The 11,267-nt window shown below is 42.8% G+C and overlaps 1 protein-coding gene across 1 annotated transcript in view; it reads right to left on the reverse strand.

The window, feature by feature from the left end:
- The window catches only part of CALCR (calcitonin receptor), a 45,712-nt gene extending 34,648 nt beyond the window's left edge, over positions 1-11,064 (reverse strand). The window contains exons 1-2 of the mRNA XM_009907455.2: positions 10,982-11,064; positions 1,553-1,706 (exon numbers count right to left, since the gene is read on the reverse strand). Coding sequence (XP_009905757.1) covers positions 1,553-1,706; positions 10,982-11,029 — 202 coding nt within the window. The 5' untranslated portion in view covers positions 11,030-11,064. The remainder of the gene's footprint in view (positions 1-1,552; positions 1,707-10,981) is intronic.
- Between the last annotated feature and the right edge of the window lie 203 nt (positions 11,065-11,267).

Consider the following 11,267-nt stretch of genomic DNA (forward strand, 5'->3'; position numbering starts at 1 on the left):
TGGTCCCAAGGGAGTTTCCGAATGGCTGCTATGACCATACAGGTTGGTTTTGAAAGCATCATATGGAAAGCACCTAATAATCACTGGCAGTTAATAAAATATGGGCAGCTAATTGCTTCTGGTGTTTTTGAAATTATCCACAGGTAAGCTTTATCCCAAAGCAAGAAAGCTGCAAAAATCCATCTGAATTGTTCCAGTTTGCACCAAGAATTTTGTAGTCAAAAGGGTTGAGGATTAAAAACTGAAAGCATAAAATGTTCCAAATTATTTTTTTCCAGATTGCATATCTAGCAACCCCCCCTATTTTTATAACCCCTTTTTCTCCATTAGCTGAGATTTTATGCACATCTATTTTTCCCCTGCCAAGTTAGCTAATGCTAATTATCCACATAATTAACCAGCCATCACATTAGCAGTTTGTTCTCTTTCCTTCAGGCACTCTCATGTTCTTCTGTAGTTTGAAGATGCATCTAAAAGACTTTTAGGAATCATTTTGTAATATCATAGAATCAAAGAGCAGACTCATTAAGGTTGGAAAAGACCTCCAAGATCATCAAGTCCAATTGTCAACCCAACATCACCATGGCCACTAAACCATGTCCTGAAGTGCCATGTCCACACATTTCTTGAACACCGCCAGGGGTGGTGACTCCACCATCACCCTGGGCAGTTTGTTTCAATACAGGAGCGAGAGAAAAATGGCAGAGCAATGCAAACAGAATGACATTTATATTTAAGAGATCACTGCTCACAACCAGGTCTTTGTGTGAGCTTGCTGGAAGGACCTGGAGAATGCCAATTCCTAAGCAAGCACAAGATACTCAAGTAGCAAAGCACTGAGGCAGAAACATCAATGACCAACATACTGTCTGTGTGGGGAGGAAGGGCTGTGACTGGATGACCTTTAAAGGTCCCTTCCAACCCAATGCATCCTATGATTCTATGATGCCCTGGGATCATTGCAGGCTCTTTTTATTTCTTAGCACTTAGGATGCCAAGTTAGTGTCAATTTGACAACTGCTTACAGGGAGGAGGCTGCACTCCAAGGAAGGACCGTGAGTTAGTAAACTGAAGAAAACAAGACAAAGTGCAAGGTGCTGCATCTGGGTTGGGCCAGTCCCAGCAATAAATCCCATGTGGGTGCAGAGTGGGTTGAGAGCAGCTCTGAAGAAAGAGACTTGGGGGTGCTGGTTGCTGAGCGGCTCCCCATGAGCCATCAGTACGCTCATGCAGCCCAGAAGGCAGCTGTGTGCTGGGCTGCATCCAGAGAAGTGTGGCCAGCAGGGCAAGAGAGGGGATTCTGCCCCTGGACTCTGCTCTGCTGAGACCTCACCTCCAATACTGCCTCCAGTTCTGGTGTCCCCAACACAAGAAGGACACAGCCCTTAAAACCAAAGGGGTCCAGGAGAGCTGAGCTATTCTATTCTATTCTATTCTATTCTATTCTATTCTATTCTATTCTATGATCTACTCTGATTCCATGACAAAACCTTTAGAGCCATATAAGCATGCATGCCAATACACAAACAGGTGCTTTTTAGAGCTTTCTTACCTTTTTTCTTATATGGAGGAGCTCTGTTCATCCTCTCATAGCATTTGAACTGCGAATCTATGATCTTCTGCCGTATGACTGAATTCTCAGTTACTAGAGGCTCTAAGGTAGTATCAGTGTAATTTACAGTAGAAGAAAGACTTGGAACCATTCTCTGCACAGAAAGGAAAAGCTGTTAGTAAAAGTAAATAAACCAGGGGGATAAAATGACAAAGTGAGGATCAGAAATCACCATTATCCATGCTTCAAAAGCCTTTTATTTGCACCTGTGTAGCATTCTGGTAGAACTTCCACTGCTTGCCCAGGAAATGCTGATTTTTTCACTAGTTTGACTTACTATAAATGTAAGATTTTAACCAAGCCCTTTTTTTCTTGGCACAACAGAGGACCATTAAATACTTAAGCATTTGTAGCTGTTCAAACGGAAAATACAACAGGTTTGGAAGTTACATTTTGCTTCGCTTTTTTCCCCCTTCTTGAACATCACAAGCAGTTGTATCTCCTTAATACATTATTTTTACTTCTTTTCCCCCATTTGCATGACTAAAACACCTTGGTAAATTCCACAGCAAAAACAGAGTATGTTTGACTTGGCTGAAAAAAAACCCCAATTACCTTCTCCCGATAATTCTGTGTCAAACCATCTCAGTTTAATCTGTTTTATGCTCTTATAACCACAGAAACTGTTTGTTCTCAATCTCTTTTGATCCAAGCATTATCATTTTCAACTGTATACAGCTACCACCTGAAAGCTGGAGGATTGTGAAGGCATTTTATTTTGTTGCAGCCAAATAGGTAATTGAAATAAAATGGGAGGACTTAAGAAGGAAGATATCTTCTGGCAGAAATAACTTTATAAAAGTAATTGAATTAATTAAAATATGTGGTTTAATTGGTTATTTAATTTGCATATATGTATAGGCATACACCTAAAGATATACTTGATCAGGGAAGCCATCTGGAATGTTTCATCTGGCCAGCCAAGTGAAAAACTAAGCACCTAAGAAAGCCAGAACTGGAAATACAGAAGCAAAGCCAATTGTAGACCCCTTGCTTAGGAAAATAATCAAGGGAGCAGCTGGAGCCCATGGGGATCATTCAAAACCCAAGCAATATCCTAACTGCAGTATGTAGTGTAGGAAAGCACAGATGAGGTTCTTCAGATACTCTCAGGTCTGTCTTTGTGTCCATGTGCTGCCACAGAGTTTGGTCCTTCTCTGAAGTAACTCTCACAGATACTCCATGCTCCCTTCTAATCTAATGCTCCTTTCTAATCCTGAGTAATTCCTCAGTGCCAAGATCTTGGCTTTCAACAGAGGATTAATGGTATCATCAAAGCAAGCTAGGAGGAATTCCATGGCATTGCCTACGTTCTTGATGATTCCTCTGTTACTCTGGGTCAGCTTGGGATCCCACCCAGGGTTTGGAAGCATAACCATTAGAGATGTACTTTTAATAGATACTCTGGATGTAATCATCTAGCTTGTATGTGAAATCAAGTCAAGGGGTTACAGGTAAGTGTGGTAGTGGCATTGTTCTTCTGTGATAGACCTTTTAATGTACTCTTCCCTTTGTGTCTGTAATGAAACAGACTAATTCTCAGTGAGGTATCTCCAAGCCTGGCAGTGTTCAGATGCAGGTTGGATGGGACCTTGAGCAAGCAGTGTCCCTGCCCACGGCAGGGGGGTTGGAACTAGATGAGCTTTAAGGTCCTTTCCAACCCAAACCATTCCTTGATTCTATGATTGCTATTTCTCATTTCCTGCCATGGAATTTTGACCAATATTTTCTTCTCCCTTAGAATCAGCTGACCTTCAGCACACTACTGAAAAATGGATTTGTTGGATTGCTGGAGGCTGAGCAGTCACACCTCTGCTTGTAATTCTCATGTTCTCTATCATGTGTAGTCACTCTTGGACTTGGAGCCTAAAGCCTGATCTCCCCAAAGTCAGCCCAGTGGGCTGATGATTCCAGGGGCTCAGTCAGACAAAAATTTGGTACAGTTTGTGATGTCAAATATTATTATTTTGTTCAGTCTTCCTGTGCTCCTTACTGCAGGTGTCAGGAAAGGGCAAACAGGGCAGAAAGAAATCTCTGAGTCATGATTCTTTCATCAGAAGCAGCAGGGACCTGCAGTGATAGAACAAGGGGCAATGGTTTTAAACTAAGGCAGGGGGAGATATAGATTGAACATTAGGAAGAATTCTTTACTATGAGGGTGGTGAGACACTGGAATAGGTTGCCCAGAGAAGTTGTGGATGCTTCATTCCTGGAAATGTTTAAGACCACCTTGGATAAGGCCTTGAGCAAGCTGTCTAGTAGAAGGTGTCCCTACCCATGGCAGGGGGTTGGAACTAGACGGTCCCTTTCAACTCAAGCCATTCTGTGATGATGATTCTCTGATGGCAACAAGAGGGGGAAGGCTTAGCATGCGTTGAGGTAATGGGAGACACTGGGAATGTCCCAGGAGGCTCTGCATGTCTCTGTGTGTATTCTTATGGAATCATCCATTAGGAATCACCTCGGCTACTAGGATATAATGATTGCATCTAGATATTTTAGGAGTTAAGTTACAAACCATGTTTTCACCATGTAAAATCCAAGATGAAATAATTTCCACAATGTTACTACCTCTGGTATTTGCAAAGTTCAAATGTTCAGAGCCCATCACTGCACATTAAAAACCCTTCCCATCCATCCATCAGTTACTTCAGATGGAAATAGAAACGGTATGGGTACAATAAAGGAATGCCTCACTTACTTATAAATATTCTTTATTAAAGAGAAATAAATAATACACAGCTTAATCATCAGGGTGTGTTCACAGCCTGAAAAAGGACTGTCATGATTTCTTCAGAAGCAAACTGTTTAAGTGATGTCCCATGCAGCAGTTTAGCAGCCGTACATATGATGTCACTCCTAAAAGTCCAAGTAAATGACGTCATACATACGACCACCAAGCCACCACCTGACAAATGACTGTGATAAGAAAATGAATTATCATTGCAAAGAGAAAAAAAAACCAAAAACCAAACACAAGCAAAACACACCAACAGGCTGCTGGGAAAGCTGAAGTTCATTTTATACCTAGAATTAACAGAAGAATCCAGAGAAAGCAGCTTGGCTTCATTATTAAACTGCAGGGAAATGAACAAATCATGCCCTGCATTCTGCCAGACAAACACCAGCTATCAACTCTGCCCATTTCTGCAAGAGAGAATCCAGATAAACAAGCATAAAATAATTTCTTTTTATTGGGTTTTCTACAAAATATTGGACATGATGAACCAACAGCCCCACTTTTCTTCCATCAAGAAGTTTGAAGTATAGTCAACCGTGGGGAAAAGAAGGCATTTGGAGCTTGCTTTCCTTTTGATTTTCCCCTCCATCCACTGCATACAGTAATTCTGCAATGTTTATTGTTGAGCTCAGTCAAAATGTATTCAAATTCTGGATGCTCTAACTGATTGTTATTGATTTCATTTGGCACAATATTCATTTGGCACAATCCCCTTAAAAGTGCTGTGTATAGTCACTGCTTTGTGGGTCACTAACCTGTCCTTCACTACATCACATTTCTCAGTGAGAGCTCAGCATCCTTTAGTCTGGCTGCAGAGCTCCTCTTCCAATACTTCACTTACAATGGAACTACTTTGCACAGCTTTTAGTGTTAGGACAGAGAGAAAAATGACTGCGATATCCTGGGATGCTCATTAGTGCATAGTAATCAGGAAGCAACAATAACTTCTTATCCACCGTAAATGTTCTAAGAAGCAGTGGACAATTTCTTTGGGGAAATACCTCCCCAGGACATGTTTTAATAACCACAGAATGTTCAAATCTTCCAATGCTCAACTGCTGTTGAAGCAAGATGGAAATTATCTCACAGTGAGATCACTTCAGAGCATGCTTTAGTGGCTATGGCAGTGTAGGGCTGATGGTTGGACTTGCTCTCAGAGGTCTTTTCCAGCCTTAATGATTTTATGATCCCGTATGACTTAGATGGTAGGCTTTGGCAGTTTTTTAAACAAGCATTATTTTTTTAAACAAGCAGATTATCAGCCTCAGCAGATGAAGACAAGGCATGTGTCATGGAAAGCAGTATGTGAATCTCACACTTCTTTAACACCGCTGCAGGATTTGCTCACAGGATGAAGCTTTACTCCCAGAGCAGCCTGAAGCAAACTGCAGCCTTCAAGGAAGGCTGCAGAACACCTCATGGATTTTTGCCTGCAGCTCTGATTATCATTTTGCAAGAGGCCTCTTTAGCAAATCAGCTGCTCTTTTATTTCTTTAAAAAGCAAAGAGAGAGACAAAAAGTCCTGACCACCCCTGAAACTGAGTTGAACAGATCAGAATGCAGCATTCCTCCCCCGAGTCTCAAGTTCTCACACTAATTCTCACCACCTTCAATCAGCAGCAGCTTGTCTCACTGAGCTTTCCTTAGGTGAGAAGAGCTCCAGAACTCGAAAGCCCACATCCTTACATCTTGAAGCAACCCACAGTTACAAAGGGAAATGTGCACTTCAGAACAACAGCTTTCAAAGGCATCATCTCAGGTGATGAGACCCAGGGGAATCTCATCACCCAAGGCTTGGGAAGCCCCAGGGCTCCCAGTGGTGCCAGATAGCAGACAAGGCTCTTGACATAGCACGACAGAGGAGGCTGGGAGAGGAGGCTGGGAGAGATCTTCAGCAGCTTTTTTGGCTCACTGAAGTGGGGGAGCTGCTCTGGACCAGATGCTGTAAGAGCTGCTATCTAAACAGGAAAAGGCTTGTGCTTACAGACACAGGTTTGGAGACTCTTACTGAAAGCTGCTGAGCTGGGAAGGTGGCAGGAGCCCAAGGGAGCCCACAGCCACCCCCACCCCACCAGTTCATATTCTGCTCCCAGCTGGGAGGATCAAATGGTGGAAAGCATCCAATGGATGTTCAAATGGTGGATCACGGTGAAAAATATTTTACTAATTGGCTTCTGGAGACTTAAACCTACCACAGCTGTGCTGCAGAAAAGCCCAGTTTGTGCAGATAATGAGAATTCAATTTAGGCTTTCACAGAACTATTTCTCCATGTTTTGTGAATGGAGCTGACAGCAGGTAGCAGATTCTTTACAGCTTAGTGGCTGAGGTTTGGTAACAATTTGACAGATCAGGACTCAATGAACTTGTACAATTTGGTGGGTTTTTTTACTCAAAATGAATTAATTTTAAAATGTAGTCTTAATCTAATGGACCTAATTGAATAATAGTGTGGTCCTCAGCTGGAGCATCCCTTTTGTTTTCAGTGTGCACTTTGTGGTTGGCTCAGAACAATAAAATTGGAATGTGTGAGAAAAGCTGCTCCATCAATCCTCATTTACAGGATAAGATCAAACTCCCATTTGTAGGCACTAGATGACAGTTGCTACCTGACAAAATCATGCAGAGAATTCTTTTCTCAATGTCCTGCAAAATTGATTGTTCACACAGGAAAGAGACTCATGCATATTTCTTCTTCCTCCTCCTCCTCTGCAGCTTGTTGCCCCGGACACAGTGTGCTGATGCTCCATCTTTCTTGGGGAGAGAAATGTGCACTTAGGAGATGCTCCAGCATCCAGGGCCTCGTGTATTGGAGGAAACAAATCTCAGTCACATTCTGTTGCTCAACAACTAGAGAGCACCAGGAATAAAATGAACTAAGAAATGATGAAGAGCTTAAATTTTCTGATGGAATTCGCTTTGAATTGCAGAGGACAATCTGGTGATGCATTCAAAAGCAAGGGAAGCCATCAAAGAGAAAGACAATAAGGAATTAGTTTTATTTCTAAATGAGGTTTTGGAACAACTGGTGCTTTGGTTTTTGTTTGGTGAAGGTGATTTATTATGGGGTTGTCAAAAAAAGAGGTGGTTTCTATCAGAAGGTATCAAAACTCCTTTGTGACAAGTTCAAAGGATGTTTATGGACACCATGTAACTAGGGTCTTGACAACACATTCAAGGACAGGTATGGGATGAATCTGAGGAAGTGACTCCATGACCTTAAAGGTCATTTCCAACCAAAATCATAGAATCGTAGAATTGGTTTGGTTGGAAAAGCCCTCTAAGATCATCGACTTCAGTCATCAACCTAAGACCACCATGGCCATTAAACCATGTCCTGAAGTGCCATGTCCACAAACTCTAAGCCTTCTGCAAAGCACAGGCACTCCATACAGGGCAGGAAGTGCTCCAGCACTGAGAGTGTGTTAGGGAATCACAGCTACCCCAAGAAAAGAGATTTCAGGTAAAACCCATGCCCTTCTCAGCAGTGGTGACCACCAGAGTAGACTGGCACCTACAGTGGGACAAATGGCATGACCTCAGTAGGTTGTGTCATTTTGCATCAGCTTGCAGTCACCAGCTGGGAGTGGAGGACAGAGATGAGAGGATGACAACAAACCATCAAAGATGTCAAAGGAGGAAGATCTGGAGGCTGGTTTGTGGGGCCGGTGGAGTACAGGAATGGAACATCACCCCTGTGTCACAAATCACTTTAGTCACTCTACCTTCCTCAACCTCAGACACTGGCTGAGACAAAGTCCTAGGGGCTCATAGCTCTGGGATCAAGAAGTGATTAGAAGAACCAACAGAGGGGCATCAGTCCTTTTGGAAGAGAAAGAAAGACACTCTTTCCTTGTTCCAATTCACAAATAAAATGAACAAAAATGGAAGTTTTCCACCAGCTGCAGATGGGAAAACTCTTGGAAAAATGACAGATACCAGGTGCCATCAAGAAACCAGAACCTATTCATAGTCTACTTCTATGACCATGGCTTAACACTTACCAGAAGAGAAATTAATCTTGGAAGGGTTTAAGTAGGCCCCAGTATGGCCACTGCAGTGGGGAAGGAACCAATCTAGAGATTGAAACAGTGACAATGTGAGGCAATTTGTGCTTAAGCACCGAGGGCAGAAGTTGGAGAGCACACTGGTGCAAAGATACCAAGAAGGAAGGGGGTGCAGATCTCACTGCAGAGTTTGCTAAATAAATCCTGCTCCTGGAGTCCTGCAGGAATGAGCAGAGCTGACACACATGATACCAGGAGTGGGAGAGTTCAAAGGTTTGTAGACAGCAGGGCAAAGATCAGCCCAGTCCTTCTAGGCTGACCTGCAAATTTATGCTGTAGGCCAGAGCAGTGAATGCTCAGAAATGCTGATGACAGTTTTAGTTACCACAACATTTACAGTCCTGTCACTTAACTGGAGAAGAAAAAGCAGCTGGAACTGCTCCTTCAGTCAGGAAGAGTTGCTAGTCTTTGCCAAGGCCCCTGTCAGGCTCTGCAGACCATTTGAGACTCACACCCAGAAGAAAGCTGGTCTCTGTCAGGCTGGTTTGTAAGACAGATGTCTGACCATGGGTGATTGCACAGCCAGTGTATTGTTATGTGCATCCCTTGCAGGGCTGTGTAGAGCAGTCACAAAAGGTCACAAATACCAGAATACTCCAAAATACCTCAAGGCAGAAGACTTCTGCCAAGCACAAGGATGATTCCTCAAAACATTAACTGCTCTGGACAATTTTGAAGAGACCAAGTTAGCAAAAATACATTAACTCTTCTCTGCTCCTTCTCCTGATCTCCAGCTCTTTGGCTGAGGGTGTTCTTTCCTCTTCTTCTCTGTTCTCCGTGATCTCACGGTTCCATTTTTACTTCCTTCTATCAAGCTTTCTCTTGAGCTTCTTTATTTTCCTTCCCTCCTTTTTATCCATATGAATTTAAGTGGTAAACAGCACTGTGGGAAAGTTATGCTAAGCTGAGAGAAAAGGAAGTGTGGCCTGCAGATGGAGAGAGGCGATTCTGCCCCTCTACTGTGCTCTGGTGAGACCTCAACTGGAGTGCTGTGTCCAGCTCTGAGGCCCCCAACACAAGAAGGACATGGACCAAATGGAGCAGCTCTAGAGGAGGACCACAAAAATTATCAGGGCCGGAGCACCTCCCTTATGAAGACAGGCTGGGAGAGTTGGGGTTCAGCTCCAAGGAGACTGTAGAGCAGCCTTCCAGTACCTGAAAGGGGCCTCCAGAAAAGCTGGAGAGGGACTGTTTACAAAGGAATGGAATGATAGGATGAGGGACAATGGTTTGAAACTAGAGCAGGGAAGATTTAGACTGAACATTAGGAAGATGTTCTTTACTAAGAGCGTGGTGGAACACTGGAAGAGGTTGCCCAGAGATGTGGTGGAGACCTCATCCCTGGAGACATTCAAGATCAGGCTTGATGGGGCTCTGATAAACCTGATCTAGCTGGGGATGCCCCTGCTTACTGCAGGGGGGTTGGACTAGATGACCTTTAAAGGCCCTTCTATGATTCTATGACCCAACAAGCAAACCAAGGAGAGCAGTCTCTCTCCCAACGTGTCTTCCAGCCTTGTTTCTGTAACTGTTTCTATAATTATGTACAAGTCCATAGAGCCAGAAAGGATGAGAATTGATGAACAACTGCTCCATGTTCAGGTGTTGGAAGATGGGAAGCAGAGAGGCATGATGAGCTAACCAACAAAACAGAAGAAGGGTAAGAACCAATGCTTTCTTCAGGAACACAGAGATAAACGGTTTGGGAAGAAGGTGGCATCCAGCATGCAAGTAAGTTACTCACACCAGGGCAGAGAGGGGCCTGTTCCCAACAGCATCACTTGGACACATTCTGACCCTATTGTCACTGAGGCTCTGGGCTGTATTCTCCCTTCTGACTACCTGTGATGTCTATGATTTTATTACAATTGCTAATAACTGTAGTTTTCACAAGTACAGATTCAACTTTCTTAAGAGGTATTCAGTCAGGCAGAATTTAGAATAGAATAGAATAGAATAGACCGGGTTGGAAGAGACCTTTGAGATCATCACGTCCAACCCATCATCCAACCTACCCGATCAACTAAACCATGTAACCAAGCACCCTATCAAGTCTCCTCCTAAACAGTATTTAGAACACCAGTTACTCAGACACTCTGCAAACATTGAAATAACTCTTAATATTGATATAAAACAGTTGAGAATAGAATTGGAACTGAATAATTAAGCTTTATACTGTTATTTTTCTCTTTCAGTTGCTTTCTTAAGAGCTATAAACAGTGAAAATCCACAATTACTTCAAAAATGTTAGATGAAGTTTTCAAACACAGTTTCCACATCACTGGTATGTTGTGGCCTGTACAACACAAGAAGGAACAATCACATGCACCAACTTCTTCAGACTTGCAGTTCTGTCCCACCAAGAAACAACGGTTTCAAGTTCAAACTTGTAGGAGATATCTTATTTAGAAGTTTATTAACCTCACTTTGAAGATTTATCAGTTAAAAAATTGGTTTCTTCACCTGTCTAGTGTAACAAACATCAGCCACTCCTCATTTTCCTGACCTTCAGCAGAGGTTAAATTTGGCAGGGGTCATGAGCAGCTCAGTTTTCTCATACTTACAATTAGAAGGATGACCAGTAGGAAGCAACCATGGGTTGTTTTTTTCATTGTGGATTCTTCCTGGAGTCACACGTTGGAGCTGAGCCTTCTGGGAATTAAAGAAAACCAAAAGCAGTATTAGACTTAATCTGCTGCGATGAATTCCTTGTGTTTGTGTATGAGCACCTTTTGAGACTCACTACAAGAAAGATATTGAGGTGCAAGGTAGCACATGTGGATTTGCATCTCCTACCAGATCCTTACAGGAGAGCTGCAGTGGTGTCACTGAGATTACACAAAAACCCAA

Source organism: Dryobates pubescens, chromosome 4 (assembly GCF_014839835.1).
Source record: "Dryobates pubescens isolate bDryPub1 chromosome 4, bDryPub1.pri, whole genome shotgun sequence".
Taxonomy (NCBI): domain Eukaryota; kingdom Metazoa; phylum Chordata; class Aves; order Piciformes; family Picidae; genus Dryobates; species Dryobates pubescens.